At 41.8% G+C, this 21859-nt stretch overlaps 1 protein-coding gene across 6 annotated transcripts in view; it reads left to right on the top strand.

The window, feature by feature from the left end:
• Positions 1-21859, top strand: part of Sox6 (SRY-box 6) — a 556070-nt gene that overhangs the window by 474275 nt on the left and 59936 nt on the right. For all 6 annotated transcript variants that reach the window (XM_026781359.1, XM_026781360.1, XM_013347706.2 and 3 more), the window contains 3 exons: positions 4725-4874; positions 10089-10272; positions 13003-13187. In XM_026781359.1, coding sequence (XP_026637160.1) covers positions 4725-4874; positions 10089-10272; positions 13003-13187 — 519 coding nt within the window. The remainder of the gene's footprint in view (positions 1-4724; positions 4875-10088; positions 10273-13002; positions 13188-21859) is intronic.

The raw sequence follows: 21859 nt of genomic DNA, 5'->3' as shown, positions 1-21859 counted from the left end.
TACAGCTAAATGATTATGCTTCATTGGGTAGAATGTGATAAACTGATTTTCATGGCTGCCTGCTTTCTTTTTGTCGTATTCCATTTTCTGAGTTTTGTCTCAAAGCTTGTTGTACTGAGTCTTATTGAATCCTGCTGTCCACTCCACTCAGTGGCTCTTTTCCCTGACTCTGGTGCTCTAGGAATCACAACTCACAAGAACTGGTTCTGAGCAGGATGAGTTTATGGGTCTTGTTACATTTAAGTAGAACTTTTTGGATATGGGTATGAAATGGTTGTTAGAACTTCAGAGAAAGCAATTAATACTACCTTATTTCTAAAAATTAATTATGTTTTCCAGTAAATCTGAAGGTCATTTTAATTGAGTCAGATATTTAGAATATAGACTTATTTCCAAAATTTTTTTCCCTTGAATTATTAGTTGCAGCTCTCCGAAAGATTCGAGATTGAGTAAAACAAAATAGGCTTTCTTTTGATGAGGCGTAGATTCTTTTTAAGAACTTGTATCTTTAAGAAATTATGGCTCTTTAATATCCAGTTATAGTTTATAGCTCCCAAAAGTAGCCAATGCATTTTCTATTTGTAGCTGCCTCTATCCATGTCTTTCGGTATCAAACTTTGCTTTGCTGGCTTAGTCCAAGCAGAAGGTTCAGAGAAGTTGTTTACTGTGTCCTACCAACTTGTTTTGATTTGTTTAATTATTTATTTTTGAGCTACGGTCTCATGTAGTTCAGACTGACCTCAAAGCTGGTATGCATGAACCTTGAACTCTTGGTCTTTCTGCCTCTACTTCCCAAGTCCTGGGATGACAGACATTATGCTAACATGCCTAGTTCATGCAGTGCTGGGAAGGAACCCCAGGCTTTGCGCATGCTAGGCAAGCACTCTACCAACTGAGCTGCATGCTCAGCCTTGCTGAGTTTCAAAAGAAAAAGATCCATTAAAGTGAAAAAGGAGTGAAACTGCAGCCTTTCCTTTGGCTAAATTATAGCAGTTTGACTCGTACTTGTGAATTTTTCTTGCCACTGAGTCATTGCATATAGAATTAAGAAACTTTAATTCCTTTAGAGGCTTGTTATATTAGAAAAATTGTTCCAAAGAAAGCAACAATCATGACATAGGCGCATCTGGCTCTTGCAAATTATTCTTTATTAAGCTTTCATTTAATTACATGTGCTGAAAGGTCTGTTTTTGATTACTATAATTTTTTTTATTTGTCCATCTGAATGATAGTAATGCTGGAAATTATATACAAACCACCTGTTTTTTCTCTTCTACTAATATGGCTAAGTGTGAGCTCTTTTTTCTGTAGTTGATGAACTAGGAAGCTTTCTATATAGAAATCTGACCATCAAGGTACTGGCTTAATCTTGATTATAAGAGGAAAAGAAAATATTTGAATGATGTTTTTAGGTACCAGCAGTGTTAAGACTGTGATATCTGACTGTGGGTTAACCATGGCAAATTACGCATTCATTTATTACCATTTTCACACAAGTCCTAATACAGGGACAGTTAAGCATTAGATGTAGCAGCCTTTGAGTACAATAGAAAGAGAGCTGGTAAAAGTTTGAGTGGCATGAGAAATTGATATTTGAGTTATAACTGCTATCAGAAAAGGGTGATATGCCATTGAAGGCACAGATAGGAGGAGAATGGTCAACAAAATGACTGATTGAAATCAATAAAGACGGCCCCTCAGCCTGATGCATGGTAAGGCTACTGAGTCCTCCCACCATTCATTAGCAGCATACAGCCCAAGCAAGGGACTGAAAGGTTGACCGCTTGAGAAGCTGTATTTATAGGTTTTTGTCTTGGAACATCAGTCCTAATAATAGTGGCATTCAAATGAATCTTCAAGCCAAGACGAGGATTTGAGGGTATCCCTTTAAGAACAAATAAAATGGCCCAGGGTAAGAGAAACAATATGTGAGTGTTGACACTTTGGATTCTCTAGGGAAAAAAGTCTACTTTCGACATCATAATCTTATAATGAAGCCTGCCATTCACTAATTGTCCCCCTACAGCTAGACTTCCCAGTCAGCTCCTGGTGATATCACTTATGTTAGTCAATGATCACCAGAGACTTTAGAAATCCTTCAGTGAGAAAGTGTTCAGGGGCTGGAGAGATGGCTCATTCATTAAAGGCTAGGTTCACAACCAAAAACTATAAAAGAAAGAGCTCAAATGATTAAAAGAAGAGAGAGAGAGAGAGAGAGAGAGAGAGAGAGAGAGAGAGAGAGAGAGAAGTGCAGAGATCAGAAAATAAACACAAAACCATCATTATTATTACTCAACAGAATAGTGAACAAGGTGCTATAAAGAGAAGCAGTCAGAACAAAAAGGATCCTTAAAATCGTGACGGTGGAAAGTTCATAGAAGTCTTAGAATAAGCTGATGGAAATAATCTGTCATAGAGGAGAATAAAACATTTAAGAGTATGAGATAGAAGGGAAAACTAAAACCAGAGGGTTCATGAGGATGTCAAACATTTATTAGTGTGAGTTGATGGGGAGCCTCGGAGTGTTTCCTAGAGTTGAAGCATGTGGTTTTATACATTGGAAGAGCTAGGCTCCAGACCAGTGAGTTCAAAGTCAACAGGCAGACAGCCCTCAGGAGGAAATCTCTGCACTTGGTATACAGGAAAGAAGGGAATGCTGTCTCAAGTGAAAACTGATTTCATGCAAAGAATCTGAGATCAGAATGACATCAGACTTCCTTGGCAATAAGAGTAAAAGGACAGTAAGTCATTGTCCTTGGAATTCTGGGAATAATTTTTAACTTAGAATTCTGTATCAAGGGAATATAATAATAATAAGTTTCCTGAGTCCTTTGTTGCTAAAATACTAACCTCACGGGCACTTTTCTCAGGTATTTCCTGGAGGGTATGTACTATCGAAAATATGACAATTAACTAAGAAACAGGAAGCCATGACAGACAGAAAATGGAATCAAAAATAGGAGAGACAAGGGGAATTCTGTGTAACACTGGTCTAATGAAGAGCTGGAGCAAAAGTGTAGAGAATTCTAGAAGGTATCTCTAAGAGGTGGGAAATGTATACAGTGATTAGCCATATATTCAACTGTATTGTATTGAGGTTTCTTGGTCTTTGGGAGAGTCTGAATTCCCCATGATAGTTCTAGAAACCAGAAAGAGATAAATGAGAGATAAATGATAAAAAATACAAATATTAAATCTAACAAAGAGCTAAAGAGAAGAGTTACTGCTGAATTTAATCCATATAATCCCAACTACTTGGGAGACTGAGACAGGTGGTTCCCAAGTCCAGGGTATGTCTGACTTTCAGAGTGAGTTTAAGTTTAGCCTGGATAACTTCATGATGATAGCCTGTCTCAAAATAAAATATTGAAAGAAGTCTGGAAATATGGCTAAGTGGCATTACCTAGCAAACCTGAGGACCTAGCTTCAATCCTGGTACCAGAGAGAGGGGCTAGGAGAGGAGAATGAAGTATAGTTCTTGGCATAGCTCAGCTACGAATAGTGCCAGAGTAGAATGAGCAGTAAGACTGTCTTAGAATCTCTGACTTTTACACTAAACTATTAGAGGGACACATGAAGGCATATATAGCTGGTGAGGTAGAAAGCTAAGTTTTTATTCTCCTGTGTGAGAACAGCATATAAACATATACAAATGAGGTGATAAGTAAGAAAAGTCAATCAAGTTGAAAGGGAATGGTCTCCTCAAAGTAGGAGTGAGGTGGGGAGGGCAATGTGGGGAGGCCAAGGTGATCAGATATGGTTGTAGAGGCTTTACCTTATTTAAGGTGACCGTGCTGTTGTGATTTTCTTTTTATTTAAAGGCCTTAAAGTAATATTGAATTTATTAAATAATGAATAACATTATTTTGATAAAAGTTAAAATTATCTAAAAGTGACATTGGCCCATATTTCAATCTTGAGTCTACATTCATCTAATTCAATATACTTAATGTTGATCATTTTAAGATGAATAGTATCAGGTTGTAAGAGGGAGCAGAGGATGGATAAGATAGCAAGATAGCAAGTACTTAGAAAGGACCCAAGAAACAGCAGTTGAAACAGAGGGAGATAAGCCCAGAGTCCCAATCCAAAGGAGAACTTGGGGAGACACCAGCTGAGCTGTTCTAGCCATAAAGGGGACACAAGGTTATCACCAGGAAAAGAAGCTTGATCTTTTTGTTTCTATGACTTCCAATCTGGCTGTACCCTGTCAATGGTCATTAAATACTGCCAAGAGAAAGGACTGAGAGGGAGGTGGCTGCTGGGGGACGCTAGGGGCTTAGGGGCAGCACTGATCTTCAAGGACCTGCAACCCCAGAGAAGTATGGGAAGATCAAGGACACTCAAGGAAATTCGGTTCAGTTTCTTAGTTCACAAGTGGACATGCCAGATATTAAAGAACATTATATAGTGATTTCAGGCTCTTAGAAGGGATCTCATAGGCTGGTTGCCAAACTCCTTTTAGTACAATTGAAGGAACCGAGTTCTCAAGAGACCAGTCTTGTCCCAGCCCATGGTGTCATTGCTGGAACACTTACAGTACCATGCTTCCCATTCTAGTCCTCTGCCTTTCTGAGTTACTTGATTTTTCTTATTTTCCTCTTTAAAAAAGTGAGAGAGGAATGCAGGGTTGTGAGAGATGCTATCTGGCAGCACGGTAAGTTTTCCTGAGCCTGTCCCAGCCGCGTTTAATGAGACCGATGGTCGCCTTCTCTGTTTTGCAGCAGCTCTATGCCGCTCAGCTGGCCAGCATGCAGGTGTCACCTGGAGCAAAGATGCCATCAACTCCACAGCCACCAAACACAGCAGGGGCGGTCTCACCTACTGGGATGAAAAATGAAAAGAGAGGGACCAGCCCTGTAACTCAAGTTAAGGTACTTGCTTTGCAGGATTATGGAAATGGTTTGGAAAATAGCTTTGTAAGAAAGGTGGTGAAGCGGGCTATGCTGGGAGTAAGCAGCCCTCTTTATGGGGAACGCCATGAGTGAGCATTGAGAAACAGGTGCTTGCCTTTTGATAACAATAGTGCTATATTGTGAGATCCTACCCTAACTCCAAAAACTCACTCCTCAAAAAAATTTCTCCCTTCAGAGTCTGGATTTCATTTTTTAGTGTTCACTGGCAGGAATGGCTGTGCTTTTATTGTCAGTCTTTGTCACAGACCTGCAACACTTATCCACATTCCTTAAACAGGTGGGGAGCCCACTCAGCGTATCAGAGTATGACCTAGGATCCCTGAGAGGATCAAAGGGGATCTAATGCTGGACTTGGCGTAGCTTTGTGGCACTCTGTTCTTCAGAACTGGCTGCAAAGCGGTGCTGAGGAATATCAATGGCTGGTGGTGCTTTTGACCATGTCATTACGACAGGATAAATGGGCTTTCACAGTTATGGGTAGAGTGTTGATACATGTTTTTCTTAACTGATTTTCAGTGTCCTCAAACTGGTCCCCTGGGGGCAGGGGTACTTGGTGACAAGGGCTATGATCAGACACTTCAAATCTGGTCCCTTCACAGTACAGGTTGCTTGGGGGGGGGGTTGTTTCTGCTTCCTATATTGAATTAATAAATTCACACAGTTTGGAGAAGCAGTTGCTGTATGTAAATTGACTGTGAACTTGGAGAGGTGTGCTAAGTGTGAATGCATGGTTGTAATTTTGCAGAAGTACTGCATGTAGGGAGTTTGGGCAGTTATTGGATCTTCATACAGCAAACAGTTGAGAGTAACCGATATCACTAGTGGGTGCTCTGCAGTCACTGAAGCTGCTTGATTTTAGTAAATCGCAGATAGCAATGTTGAGATTTCAGAAAGTCTGCAAAAATAATGGACTCCAAGTATTGAAGACTAAACACATGAGCATCCTCCAGACGACCTGTCTGTGCTCCATTCATGAATATGAACTTAAAGATTCTCTAGAGAAACAGGGTGAAATTACACTTAATTGTTAGAAATCTTGAGCTGTCACAATAACACAGGAATTGTAAGTTTGTAGAAATAGATTGTTTTATATTCCAAAAACCTATTTGTGAATCCGAATCATAGCACAGCAAGCAGCTCAACCCAAGGACTAAGTCTCTTCATAGTTGTCAGAGAAAGAGTATGTGAAACGCCAGCAACTCGGGCTATTTGGGTATTAAATATTTTAACATGAAAAAGTCATTTTGTAATTTAAGTTGGCCAACTGGAACTGTACCAAACCAAGCCTTTACTGGATGAGTAAATGTTCCCTGGCTAAATTCAAGTTTCTATCTGCTTTTACCATTCCAGCTCTGTGGGCCAGCAGATTTTATTACTCACTTGACCACATGCAAATGCTTAGGCGTAAGAGTTCTGTATGGTTTGACTTGACAGTATTTTATGTTAGTAACAAAGGAGCCATTTCTTATACTTCTTAGATCATATATTATGTATGTGAGCAGAAATATATAAACCAAGACATAAAGTGAGCATTTAAATTGAATATTCCTATTACTGAAGAACTTCTGGAAGTAAACTCAGTCTACTAACTGAGGAGATTTCTTCACCCAGATTAGTCGTGGTCCTCACTCTAGCCATTTCCCTCTATAGAGAATGGTCATGCACGGTAGAGTGAAATATTGCAGGGCAATGTTTGCCGAAGTTAATGAGATAAACACAGGGTTTCATCTGTTAAAAGTCTGTTACTGTAATCTGGGAGTTGATAATATTATGGGCCTTACATGAGGCCATATGTTCTCTATCATGTAACGAGCATGCTATAAATGGTAGTGGTAGTGGGGATCCTCACAGTGGTCATGAAGAAGCGGAAGTAGGGGATGGAAGTGTCTGGTTACATAGTTCCACAATGAGAAAGATCCAGAATTATTGAGCTGGACGGTGAGTATCACCTATCAGCTCTACATACAGCAAAAGCCTTCTCAACCTGGCAAGGCATCCTTTGTCCCTGCAGCCTTTTCCCTGACAAGCATTTGTGTTATCTTAGACTGGGGGGAGGGGTATATAATTAACCCTGTCAAAAAGTCTCAAAATTTCATGGTCCTTACATAGAAAGAACATAAATTTTTCTCAGATTATATATTTTAGACTGATGACATGGTCTTTGTCAATTTTTTCCAGCTTTTAGTAGAGTGATTTGCCTGCATCTTAGCCACCTCTAAGTTTTTCTTATCTTATCTGCTAGCTCTATCATCCATGTCCATTTTGAAATTGGATTTTTTCTTCTTTATTTGTATTTTCATGTTTCTGTGTAAGCCCATCGTTATTAAATAGATGCTATACATTTTGAGTTCCACAGTGTTGACTGTTAAAGTGTTTGCATCTTTTTAAATATCAGAAATCTACTGAGACATAGAACCCCTGGATCTTCTTTGGATGTACTTTTCATATTTGTTCGTCAGGTTCAGAACAACCAAGAATCTCAGGGTAGTGTATCCCCATCATGAGGCAGCAACTTCCTGGACACTTTACTTAATGCCCTGTATGTGCGTCAAGGGAGCGTTGCACTGTGTTCTTGGGAGAGTAAGGCATTCTCAGTCCTTCATGGATGTGCAGTCATTTGCCTACTCTCTTCTTCACTCTCCCCACACTCATACCCACTTACTGATCAGCCCTAAACTAAACCTGCAGTCCAATCTTTTGCAGCTTTGTAGCATTCTCTCTCTTTTTCTGCAGATCTGACCTTGCTGGTACCCTGCCTCAAAAGTTCTGCCTACATTAACATTTATAACCTCTGAACTCTCAGCTCAGGGAGGCTGCCAAGCTACCTGTACCATTTACCAACAACTCCTTCTCCATAGTAACGTGGACCAGTCTAGAATTCACTTATTTCAGAAATTGCTGTCCCAGGATCTTAGCATCGATGTCTGAAGAGCACTGCCCAATAATCAGATCCTGTCTGGAGGGTGGGTCTTTAACCTCAAAAGTAAACCCAATCCTGTCCCTCTAACATGATTATAATAGAGAGCATTTGACATTAATTGTGAGTTATAAGTAATAAGTTAGAGATATTAAAACTGAAAAGGGTGTTATAAACTCCATATTTTCAAGGAAATTGAAGAAAACATCAATAGAGTAAGACAAGGCACAGAAAATGTAACTAGTTGCCTACAAGTGATAAGTGCAGCACTTTAGATGGGATTAGTGGCAGTTTCTACACCTGTAGAAGGAAAAAAGCAGTGAGAGAGAAGTCATAGGACAGAACTCTGCAAGCTGAAACACAGGAAAGACGGTCCCGGAATGGCACCGGAAAGGGTTTGTCTGGCACGTGCAACTAGAGGAAAGAATTGAATTTATGTTTGAAGAAATAATAGCTGAACATTTCTTTAATTTGACAAAAACTCTAAACTCAGACATTTTAGAAGTTTAGCAAACCCCAAATGAAGGCAGTATAGAGAATATGAACCAAACAGCATATAAAGTGCTATGATTCCAATATTCACGAAGGAAGAGACTAGTTTAAATATCCTTTGAATTAAGGGCAAAAAGAAGCAATTTAGTTTAGTATATCAGATAATTTTGACATTCATAGTGGATGTAATCTTGTTTCCCCAGAACATGTCCTATTCTAAATATAAAGTGCATTGCAACACAGACGGGACAGAGCACTTGTTTCATATCAATACCAAACAAACCAAAACAAACAACAACAGAGATCATCACTACATTAATATACAAATGATTTTTCCTCTGCTCATTTGGTAGAAAGGGAGGTGGAGATTTATAGTCCAATAAATTAGACTCAAATTCTTTCCTCCCTCGATGGCCTTGGGAAGATGCTTTTCATTGTTCTGATTTTCACTTTCCGGTTTGTAAAGTCTGAGTAGTCTAGCCCATCCTCCTGGTGGCATTGGTGGCTGAGTGGGCTAATGCACTGAGGGGCCTGGTGTAATGCTTGGTGCACGGCCAGCTCTGCACATGGCCCTGTTCTCTGTCCCTGCTCTCCCTCTCGCCGTTCCTCCTCCAGTGCTGTTTTCTGGCACGTCTGTTGATTGACATCCCGTAGTATATGGCCATCTTTTTATAGATGGAGAAATAAAGCCTCAGTGAGGTCACATGTTAACCATGGGAGAGAATGTTCTGTTACCAGATGCCGTTGTGTATTTTCAATAATGTCATTGAAAGCAGGTTCTCTGTGCCCTCCCAGTGACAAAACAGAATCTGACATTTGCTGATGATTTTGCTTCAGAATGCAATAATGTAGATCTTAACATTGAACCTTTAAATCACATACTCATATCCATATTTCTGAAATGATTATTATCTGCAGCTCTTTGATGGTAGAATAAATGAGACAAAATGAAAACAAGTTGCTGAAGTTTCGAGTCACTGCCTATCCTAGAGTTCCAAGCCAGAGATGGAAATACTGGGTTCAGTGTGGAGGGATATGGTCTTAAAATAGACATTCCATAAATATATGTAGCAAAGATTGTAACAAGACATCACTTTAAACATGAAAAATAAATTGCATATAGCATAGTATATAAAAGATAATTATAATGTATGCTTACTCTTCACAAAAATTAATTTTAAACATGAATAGAGACCAGAATATAAACCACAAGAGCACCCACACCCAGAAAGCCACATAGAAGCCTGTGGTGTGGCATGGGACTCTGAGGGCAGGGGCCCTGGAGAGCAAAAGAAGACTCTCCATGTTTCCATTCTAAAGTACTTGCAATTGTTTGATTTAAAATATATATTAAAAAATTAGCTGCAGGGACTATTTATAGTCACAGGAACTTTTCTGAGAGACGAACACAAAAGCACTACAGAGCTACTGAAATTTTAAATAATTCTTTGTAAATGCCCTAGGTTAATTTAGATCCCTGAAAACACATTAGGAAATTAAGCTGTAATGTGAGCTAATTCAGATTTTAATTTGGCAAAAAGAATGATCCAACTACACAGTTAATGTAAATAGAAGCATAACACAGGGAAATTAATGAGGTTCCTTCCGATGAATCTTCAAGGAGGTAGATAATTAGCTTCTTTTGTTATTGTTGTAGGAGAACGTGGCATTGTCTCGGAGGTGTAAAATAACTGTGGCTTACTAAGTGATAATGTGCTTCATTTGTCTTTTTTAAAATAATTATTTATGTTAAACTCTTGTAGGATGAAACAACAGCCCAGCCGCTGAATCTCTCATCGCGGCCTAAGACAGCAGAGCCTGTGAAGTCCCCAACATCTCCCACCCAGAGCCTCTTCCCAGCCAGCAAAACCAGCCCTGTCAACCTTCCGAACAAGAGCAGCGTCCCTAGCCCCATTGGAGGGAGCCTGGGGAGAGGATCCTCTCTAGGTAAATGGGAAAGTCCACTTCAGGAAGGGACCCGTGACCTAGAACAGAAGCACGCTGGCCAGGATGCCTTGCCCTTGGGTCCTGTGTGCTCTTTGGGAAGGATAGTGATATTCTTTCCACCGAACCAGAACCCAACTTGGTATCTTGGGTGACTAGAACTTTTGAAAAATGTCACAAATCCTGCCAGGATTCATTTTTTTGAGATGATAATGGATCCCGGCCATTAGACAAGTAAGGAGGTGGCCTTAATTTTATCAACATTTTGCCTAAAAGTAATTCTGTAAGGACATCAAGAACTGGCTTCATTCAGGAAGCCATGTCACAAGGTGCCTTTTCCTTCTTGCTTTTTCAAGACTCTCTAGAGGTTTTCACACAGCTGTTTGAAATTGTGGAGCAAAAGCATGGGTTTTACAACAGGATATGCCTCAACCAAAAACCTTCACTGGCTGGTGTTGTGGCTCTGGACTTTAGTATTTCCTAAACCCTACACTTACATGGGGAATAGTATTGTGTAGGCCAGAAAAGAATAGTCTGCCTGACAAGGGTCTTGCAGTGTCCAGCACATTGGAGCTCTATTTTGAAAGACTAGGAGCTGAATCCCAACACATTCATGTTCTTGGGTAGAATGAAGCAATAGGCAAGAAAACATTTGTCAGCAGGAACAAACCAAATGCATTAAGGATGTTGTTACCACACTCTTCTTGTCCCTTGCTTTCCAAATAAAGTTATGAGATTCAAAGAGGTTGGGAATTTGACCCTCCATTTCTTTACCATGTTCCCCTCCTTATGTTATCTAATCATGGAGCCTCTTGCCTATTATGATTGGACACGGTGATGTGTGGGTAGACCACTACAACTCTTTTTATCTAGATTTCCTCTTTATTAATTTCACTTGACTTTACAAGTTAGGCAGCTTAGTTCTTACTGGTAGAATGCCTGAGCTCCAGACCTGGGCTGTGAAATAGCAGAATCAGGACAGATACCCTGCTGCTCTCAGGAAGCTCCCAGGTCGAGGTGTGCTCGACTGGGCTGAGGGTGAGATGCGGTGCCCTCTCTGACACTTGGGCGTTAGGATAGGATGTGAGCAACAGCCTGTTCTGACTTCCAGTCAGGCTTGCTGCATAGGAGTCACAGCTTTTCACTCCCTGCCAGGGAAGCCCACTGAGAAGAGAAGAGGTGCATGCCTGGACCATTGCTGCCAACTGCTTCTTTTGGCTGGCATCTTGGGAGTAGGAAGATGAGAACAAAGAAAGTCAACAGAGGAAAACTAGCCTTCCTCTTGAAGTGGCCCTTGTGCAGTGCACTTCCACATTCTGTCTGGAAGGCACTTGTTCCTGGGCTGCTCATCTGCAAGGAGGGAAGGAGCTCCTTTGCCACAGGCCCTGTTCCTGTCAGCAGCAGAGAAGCCGTCTTAGGTCGGGGGATGGAGGGGAGGCCCAGAGTGAAAGCGGCTGCTGCTAGAGCAGTCTACACAGAATATTGCATGAAGGTGGCCCTTTTATCCAGAAAACTTCAAAAGAAAAAAAGCTTAATATCCTATAAAGAAACTGACTTTTAAAAACATTTTCATAGGCAGTTTCTGGAACTTCACAAATCACACAGATATGCACATGTGTTGTGCATACAAGGTGTGTGGCATGAGCTTGATTGTAGTGTGGTTTCCCTGTTTCTCTGTCTGTGTGAGGTGTCTGCATATATGCATACATGCCTGTCACACCCATGTATGAGGAAATAGGAAGGACCTTACACAAGTAGATAATGTCAAATACACAACAGCTGAAATCTAACAGTAATCAAATAATTGGCCTCTTTTGTCTAAAAATGGAAAAACTGATTCAAAGTATTCAATTAAGCTGAGTAAAGCACAAGGCATAGAGGAAAATTAGTTTCTATTCCTTTTTTCCCCTCTGGGTTACATGGAATATAATGGAAGAAAATGTTTATTCTTAGTTGATTTGAGGGTTTGTGCTCATGTGAAAGCCATTGCCACACATACTGCTTCGCTGTATGTCAGGATTGGGGGTGGGAGGAGAGGCTGGGAGCAGTGGGTGTCCGAGCTAGGGATGGGGCAGCGTTGCCATCCTCTTGGTAAACAACCGAGGCAGCGTGATAAGAAGAATGCGTCATTAACCAGCCGGCTCTGGGAGAAAGGAGCACGTGGTGTGCTCCTTCCACCCCCTCGCTTCTGCGATGGACACAAAACACACACATACAGATGTCACCATAACACCCGTGTACCCTCACAGGTCTCAAACTGTTCCCCTACACATAACACACCAAATACAAGAGTGTCTGGACAGAAATCCCAGCCATCTCTCTGCCTTCTTCCCTCCTTGTTCCTCCCCCACCTATCAGGAAAGATTGTACACAAAGAATAGACAAATAGAAAGCTAGGAAGGGGATGTAGGAGCATTGATAACTGGAGGCACAAGTGGCAAATACTTCCCCTGTGCATGCAAGATTAGAACTTAGGACCAGTCATCTGTGAGAGGGTGTGGGACAGCCTACCAGCCTGGAGGGCCAGGGTACCTCCATGGCCTAGCTGTACCCTGAGCCAATACAGCTTGCTTCACTAGGCTTTCTGTGCTCTAACTAGCGTTGTAGTTTTCTTAAAAACAAATGTGCCCCCTCCTTGTCCAGAGAATACAGTTTTCCCCTGGAGAGTGGGTCACAGTCAGCACTCGAGGGACTGTCCCCACACACCTCTAATAATGCACCCTATGTATGCAGATATCCTGTCCAGTCTCAACTCTCCTGCCCTGTTTGGGGACCAGGACACAGTGATGAAAGCCATTCAGGAGGCTCGGAAGATGCGAGAGCAGATCCAGCGGGAGCAGCAACAGCAGCCACACGGGGTCGATGGGAAACTGTCTTCCATGAACAATATGGGGCTGAGCAACTGCAGGAATGAGAAGGTAACCCTGCATCCCTCCCCCACTCCATAGCAGGCCCATGGGGTCACTCTCATCTCTCTTTAGGCTCCTGGCTCTTACCAGTGATCTGGGTTTCCAGCTGGAGGGCCGCCTTGTCATTTACTCAGATCTGCTCTGTGTCACATGCTCACATTACTGCTGGCTGGCACTTAGGTTGCCTCCCAGGTACTCAATCTACCTGCCTGTTGGTGTCTCTCTGTCCCAGGCTGCACTCTTTAGGGACTTTCTTGCAAAGACTGTAAATTGTGTAGTTGGAATGAGAATAGAATGTAACAATATTTAAAAGGATACACAGTAACGGTTAAGTGAATTGTAGCTCACCATTAAATTTAATGCTACGCTTTCTATCCAAAAGTAAAAAACAAAACAAGCAAATTTCAAACTGCAATTGATTTTCATCATTTTGATTCAGCACAACAATTTATCGGGTGCTTGTTCTGGGATAGACGCATGCAGAAGTAAGGAAATCTGGAGTGAATGCCGGAACTAAAGAACATACACACCAGTAGGGGCAGAGACTGTGGAGAAGGCTGTGTCAGTACATGGCTGGGAACCAAAGGGAAATAAAAGCAAGTTAAAGGGAAGAAACCAGCTTAGGGCGGTTATTTCAGAAGGGGCAATACGGACTGTCTGGATATGACTCAGGATAGAGACCTGAATGAAGTCATGGTGCGGCTGCAGGAGGATCAGAGTGGAGGCACTCCAGACAGGTAGAGCTATGCAAGCACCGGCCAGTGTGGCCAGAGAGTCACACTGAAAAGGGGCTAGCTGAGAACACGAGGTAGAAGTCACTGCCTGGGCGACTCTGAGAAGCCTCTTCGTTTCATCCCACACTGGGCCTCTCTGGTGTGTGAATGAGATTTCATTGACACTGAAGAAGGGTGGGAAAGGGGGACTGGGAGGAGTGCACCTGGCAGGACAGCTCATTCATTCCTTTTATACACAAATACTTGCCCGGCACTAAACTGTGAGAAAATGCTTATCTATTTATGTTTAAATATGGGGCTATTGGAGAGGGACAGATGAATATTGTAATAGACAATAGTAGTAGCTGTTAATAAAATGTTAAAAACACTGACATGTGTTCATTTAGTGAACTAAAACTGCAGGCTGCTGGGCTCAGGCCAGGAGTCTCCCCTTTGTTTCAGTCCTGGCTAACTGTAGTGAGGACACGGTGGCAGAGTGTGCACAGTAAGATAAAAGCTTGTGGTTTCTGCAGTTCCCCACAGGGCTTTTCTATTTGCTCTTGAAGAAGCTGGGAGGTGTGCAGTGCTATTTGTGTTCCTGTGTGGCAGGACCGTCTGGAAGCACAGGTGTAATCCTTTCCTAAGTGACTACACACTGGCTTGCCTAGAGAAGCAGGGACTTAAGCTCTGCGGCTCTGGAGGCCAGTCTGCAGGCGAGGTGTGACAGCCATGCTCTCTGCAGCTCTCAAGGAGGGCCAAGCCCTCCTCTTCCTGCCTTCTAATTATTACAAGAACCCTGGCTTACTTCTGCCTTCTCCCGATATCCTCCTGTCTTTCCTACTTGCCTTCTGTCTGTGTGTCTGCTACCTAACCCATCTAATCTGTTGTGACCTTACTCTAACTCGATGACATCTATAAAACTCTATTTCAAAACAAGCTCAAATTCACAATTGCATAAAGTTAAGACTTTTCTGTTAAGGATACAATGTGACCCATTACAAGATCTGCACAACTATAGCTCATGCCCAAGCTTTTGACCATACTGCTGTACTCTTGGGCCATACTAGGAGACTAGGGGTGCAGGGTAGGATGGGGTTGGTAATAGGATGGGACACTCTAAGACTCATATGGACAGAGAGAGATGTCTTCCCAAAGCCAAGTAAAGATGTGATTTTCCCTCCATTCCCCTGTCCTATGACTGCCATTAGCATCCTACAGGATGTGGAACATCATATATAAACGTAGGTGCACACACATATCTATAGGGTAGTAAATAAGAAATTAATGTCTTACACTATATGTAGTTATTTACTATTATCATTTGGAGCCAAAGGTCAAAAGTGGACACTGTACACTTCAAATTCCAAAGATTAATTTTTATTTCCCATTGACTTTTCTCAATTCATTTGTGAGGAAGGAAGAAATCTGAAGCTAAAATGAAAAAAAAAACCATTTTATTTTCCCCATAGAAGGCATGAAAGAAAAAGCGAGAAGTAAGGCTGACTTTGAACACATTGGTAAATTATAATCTAACCTACAATATATTGAAGAGAACTGAGTCCCTGAAGGTAAGCTGCAAAGTGGTTTCTACAGAACAGGAAGCAGTGTCCCTAGTTGAGGGAGTCATTGTGTCAGTAGATACAGTTCCTGGGGTTGGATGTGAGACACGGAAAAGCCCGTGCTCTTTAGGAATGCTGTATGTGTTTATCAGCTCTTCTCAGAGGATCTCGAGCCTCCTGAACAAGATCGCTGTTTGAGGTGATTGGCGTGGGTGTGTGGGCCTTATTGGAAGATCTCTGTATTTGCCAGGCTAGTTGGGCTAGTTGCAGTTAGCGGAATGTATGGAGAGCAGTACTTCAGAGCCCCCTGAGGGAGGCAGCTTCAGCTCTTACCATGCAGAGCTCCATCCTAAAGGTGTGACTTTCCTTCCTTAAGAACATCGCCATTTCTTCTCACTTTTTCTTCCAAGTCAAAGGTTAAGTATATAATATGCAGTAAGACTAAGAAGTCGATTGGGACAAATCCAGTTTGCTATCTGGCTTCAAAATTGCCCAGCTTTGAATTGCTGCCCCAGTTTTCCTTAACTATAAAGACCTGTAAACTGTAAAATAGACATGGTAATTTGTTTCTTGGACCCCATGTCACAGTTTTAGGTAAGTTTCATAGCATTGCTATCATGGCCTTATCATTTATTAAGCACACTTCTCTCTTCCACTTAAACCTTCTTTACAGAAGAACATAGCACACACCTGAGTTCCCTGGGAAGCGGGCTACCCGCTGGATGTTAGTGGCAGGGGTGTGGGGGGGTACTCTCCAAAATCGACATTTGTAGAAGGGACAGGGAAAAGCAGGACTGGGTGAGGAAATGGTGCACTGTGCCTCCACCAGCAACCCCTTCACAAGCTTCAGGACCCATCGTTAGTGAAAATTGCTCCAAATTTCGAGAGGGACATTAGTTTTGCATACTCATGCCAATCAGTATTTGGATAAAAAAAGCTACCCTGAAAAGAGGACTTGATCTTGTCTGAGGTGACTGTCTTTAGCTGAAGCAAGGCCAAATAGGAGAGAGAGAACCTTCCAGTGCTGAAGGGGATGGGGCAGCACATCCCAGTGTCAACCATTGTCTGTTACGTTCATCACACTAGGTGTGAGTAAACAGACTCTGTATATATAACCACTGTGGGCTAGTGAACAGACCCAGACACAGGAAAGCTGTGTTTTTATCACACACACAGGCTCATGTGTGTCCATATGAATATATATTTACCCATGATCTGTTTCACTTTATTGAGCAAATCTTTATTTTGTCACTTTAGTATGAAACATCACTGACTTGATGGGCCAGAACGACGCCAGTGGAGATGCTCTGGGTGGCTGTTGCAGGGTGTGCAGGGTCTGCTAAATACTTAGATTGTGTGGACAATAGACTGTGACAGCACCTCAGGGTCTGTCATCTGTGCCCTCATCTCCATGAGCCTCTGCACACACACTGTGAATGTCCTGCCGGCAGAAGGCTGAGTCTCATCCGTCAGCTTTTCCCACCAAGAACACCAGCCGGCCGCATCTGTGCTGGAGCACCAGTGCGATTAGATCATATGATCATATTATGGTGAATTCCTTACCACATTGTATTGTTTTGACAATTCTAAGTATTTTTGTTATGCCATCCACCACAGAATTTCAGTCACACTACTTATAAATATCATGGAGCTAAGCTCAGGGCATCTGACTAGGAGAGAGGTGAGTCAGGGTAGCCTTCTTCATGAATGGTCTGTGGTATGTTTGACGTGTATGTGTGTGTGTGTGTGTGTGTGTGTGTGTCTGTCTGTCTGTCTGTCTGTCTGTCTGTCTGTCTGTGTATACTCAGTGGTTGGATACAAAATTCATGTCAGGTCACAGATCTCAGAAGTGGGCAGAATGCGCAGGCATACAGATGTGGCCTTGGCCATCACTCCCTCAGGGAATTGCTTGAGAAAGATCCTGATCCTCCGGAGACGTCCAAATGAGCACAGTGGCAAAGGACTGCACTTACCTGTGTCTGAAGTACAGTGGCTGCAACTGGAGCTGCAGTGTAGGCAGGTGGAGCTTACTGCTAGAGAGCTTGCTCTGACGGTTCATAGTGCCCGGTCTGCCAAAATCAGAGCACATCAGACCATTCAGCCACCACCACCAAAAAACAAGGGTATTGGAGTCAGCATTCCATCCATCTGGTGCCATGATTACTGGTGACAGAGGAGAAATGGGCCCAGTGAAAGGAAGGGGCTTACTGACTGTAAGCGACTTACAGCAGAAACAGAGTTAAGTCTTGGTGTTCCTCATCCAGGTTACTCTTTCCACAGAGAGAACAGTATCAGATTTAGTTAGCAGCTTTCTATGATACTTTAAGCCTTGAGCATATGAAACAACTTTTGCCCTGACCGTCTCAAACCTTTGATGGAATAGGTAAAAGCTATATATAGTATAACGAACCATGAACTTCCTGCTTTCCATACAGATGCTGATTTCTGTCTCCACAGTGCCTTGTTCCTATTACTCTGGATTCATAATGGAAGGCTGAGTGGTGTGGACATAGAAACAGAAGTGGCTAGGTGGGGCCACAAATAGATGAGAGAGAGCCTGGCTCTTGGTGTGGACTCACCATGGGTCTCTGTTCTGTCCATGGTGTTTTCTGTCTGTCTTACCTAAGTATGTCATCTTACCTTTGTGAGTTTCAATGATCAGGGCTAAGAGATGAAGGTGGGACTCATTTCCCTGGAAGGCTGTTTGAGGATGAGTCTAACAATCATCTCATGTGGAAAACGTTCTTTTGGTATTGGCTTCTCTCTCACTTTAAACCCGTGTGCCAACTCTGTGCTCATTTAGTTGTCCCTCTCTTGGATAAACTCTAGTAGAAAGGGAGGGACTACTGTGTCTTGGGGCCACAGTGTCTAAAGAACAGAGTGAAGGTTGCGAAGACCCTAACAGGAAGCTGCTCACAAATTCACCTATGCACTTTGCTTTTCTGTCCTCAAAGGAACTTTAAGGTTTTATTTTTTTTAATTTATTTATTTAGTTATTAAAGATTTCTGCCTCCTCCCCGCCACCGCCTCCCATTTCCCTCCCCCTGCCCCAATCAAGTTTCCCTCCCTCATCAGCTTGAAGAGCAATCAGGGTTCCCTGACGTGTGGGAAGTCCAAGGACCACCCACCTCCATCCAGGTTTAGTAAGGTGTGCATCCAAACTGCCGGTGTTTGTTGTTTCTATCGGATGTGTGTGCATGATGGTGTGAGCACGTGTGCCACACGTGGAGGTCAGAGGATGCTGTGGAGCCAGTTCTCTCCTGCCTTAATGTGGCTTCTGGAGACTGTGCTAGGATCTCAGGCAGGCTGCCAAGTGTCTTTACCCTCCGAGCCATCTCCCTGACCCTCGGGGAACTTTCATGTACTAGTGACCTGCTAGAATCTGGGTGTAGCCAACAAGATAATATTCAGACATGATTTGTTGTTGGTACAGAGCTTTTTTATCTTCTGATTTAATGAACTTTAATACGTACTTTCTTTTTAAATCTGCCTTGTATTTGATAGCAACAATCATTACTCATATTCAAATGGTATGTTTTTCCTAGTCAAGTAAAATAGAACACTGATAAGCTCCTCACTGAGCTTAGGTGAGGAACATGGTACATATGTTGTTAGTTATTTCAAAGCCACTGTTGCATTTTCACAAGTGTGGATCCTTAGTCCTCACCTAACTTTGCAAACTCAGAACATCCACACCACAGTGACATAAAGCGTAGCCTCTCCCTGGGAAAGAAACACATGAAGGAGACTCTGCTTCTGATGCTCAGTTGCCACAACTTCTCATTATTTCAATAGCTGATTCAGATATTCACTGCTGCATGACAGGATAAGGGTAATCAGAAGATCAATACCGAGAGCAAGCTATTTGGCAAACTGTGGAATGACTGAACTCCTTATACAGACCAACGGGTGCTTACTCTTTCCAAATCAAGTGTACACAGAACCAGTTAATGGGGATTATTGTCTTTGCAATTGACTGGCATGCTCTGTTGCAGTGTTTCCTCAGTCAATCTGCTCCCAAGAAAATACACTATGGAGGAATGTAGAGCACAGTGCAGACTTCACAGGAAGGGACAGAGGCCATAGTCGTCTTTGTTTGCAAGGCAGAACAGCAGTCAGCTCAAAAGATATTGTACAATACTTTCACAACATGACAAACAATGCTTAAATAGTGCTTTAAATACTATTATAAATAGTGCTCCAAAAATACTATTTATTACATACCGATCTGTTCAAGGATCTGCTGGTCCTGTTTCACAGGTGAGGAAGCAAAGATCAGCTAAGGCCACTCTTCCCATCATGCCTTCTCTCCATCACTGCATTTGTTCCTTATGTCTCCAAAGATAGATGGGCTGTTTCACTTGGAATCTAAGCTGAGGTGTATATCGAAGTTTCAAACATACATTTTAATGAATGCATCACTGTTTGTGGGCAGCTACCTAAACACGTGTTTCTGTATTCTCTCTGAGATAAATAGCTATAGTTATACTTGCATTGGTGTTTTCCAAACAAAATATGTACAGAGGTGGTATAAAATTAGAAGAGAGTAATGAGGGTTTGTTAATGCTCCTTTTTGCACTTGAACCAGTAGCACTGGGCAACTCCATGGTGCTGTGTGTAGGCTCTGGCTGAATGCAACCATTGCCTTCTTTCTTTCCTGTTGTCAGGGCTACTTCATTGGTTGCCTAGCTACTGGTTTAAGGCTTAATTCATAAAAAAAAAAAAGAAAGAAAACAAAAGAAAAAAGAAAGAAAGGAAGGAAAAGAAAAACTAACATCTTACTTGGTTCTGATTCTTGTTTCCTCTGTGCTCTCACTAGGAAGAATGGTGAGAATAGTTATGGACTTATGATTCGAGATGCTTTTTAAGGACAGAGGTGAGGGTTTGCAGCAGAAATGAAGCTTTTAGTTTTGTTTATAAGTATTTAGGTCAAAATACCAAATCCAGTTACCACTTCTTCCAGTGAACATATTAAGATTCTACACAGTCAGGTAGTAGCTTTGTACTCATCTTCTGGAAGATATATAGTCTGCACAATGTGTAAAACATACGTGTTAATTAAGCCCTCACCAGTGCAGGCACTCTGCAAGCCTCCATCTGTCCAGGTCTAGTCTTTCTACTAGCTGTTTTCAGCTTTTGGGCTTTCAAGGCCCTTCTACACTCCTAAAAATTACTAAAGACCTCAGAGACTTTGAATGTGTGTGAGCTAGATTACATGGATGATAACAACCAATATCCATCATATTAGATATACAAACTGGAGCAGTAGGATATTTATTTGCTTAAAATAATCACAGATCAATTAGATATTACTATAAGTACCATTTTGAGTGGTAGCTATGCATTTTAAAGCAAAATTACAATGTGAATGTCTTTGCTTTTAATTTTTACAGACTCCTTTAGTGACTAATTCATTTTGGAAATAGCCAGTCTCTCTTTTCTGCTTTGTCATTAAAATTATATCCTAGACATATAATATTTTGAGCACCATTGTTTGTACAATAGAGAAAGGTACCTAAATGGAAAAATAATACCTTAGTTTTACTGTGGAAAGCATTTTGGCTTATTGGGCCACCCTCCTAAAAGGTCTATAAATTTTCAGGGCAGGGGTTATATGCTATTCTAGATAGTATCATACACATATCTGCATTAATGTTTGAATTGTATGCACCTTAATTTTAAAACATCTTCCACTCAAACATCATATGTATTTAGAAATAAGTAGAGTTTTGAGGTTGAATTCTCTTGTAGTTAAGGGGCAAAAACTGTTAACCGAACTGTGTAACTTGTATTTATACCTTGTCTAAATGTAGAAAAAAATCATTATGAGTGATTTACAGTGATACATACCATAAAGTAAGGAATAAGAAGTATGGGGTAAGGAGATAGTGTGAATGAAATAAGAAACAGCTGGTGAGAAACTAAGGTTCATAGGTAGAGTGAAATGAAGTCATGTAGTTGTGGAAAAATAAGCACACAAATTTTTGATATTCATATTTGCTTAATTGGTAATGAGGAGGGTCACGACTCAGTTCTGAGCTTCCTGGTAAACAGGCAAAATGGGAATGTGTTGTAAGAGCCCCGGTGTGCCTGTCTATTGTATAAGTAAAATTGCTTCTCAGGAGAATGGTTGTCATGTTTTTAAAAGGTTAATAACACTTTGAATATAAAGTGAGATTCTGTTTAAAACACAACCTTAGGAATGCTGCATAATCTCCAACCTGTTTCCTTTTCTAACCAAGCCCCTGGGGATGATACAGAAGGCTCCTGGGGATCACAACCTTGCCAGAGAAGCAGCACCTGTCACTTGCCTAGGTGCCTCTGGACCCTGGAACCTGCTCTCTCAGCTCTCTGTTTCTAAGCCGGAGGCCTTTCTTGAGACCTGGCTGTCTCAGCTCATGTAACCTAT

The sequence above is a fragment of the Microtus ochrogaster genome, chromosome 8, assembly GCF_000317375.1.
Source record: "Microtus ochrogaster isolate Prairie Vole_2 chromosome 8, MicOch1.0, whole genome shotgun sequence".
NCBI lineage: Eukaryota > Metazoa > Chordata > Mammalia > Rodentia > Cricetidae > Microtus > Microtus ochrogaster.
Note: the sequence above shows the minus strand (reverse complement) of the source record. Positions and strands in the feature narration are given on the sequence as shown.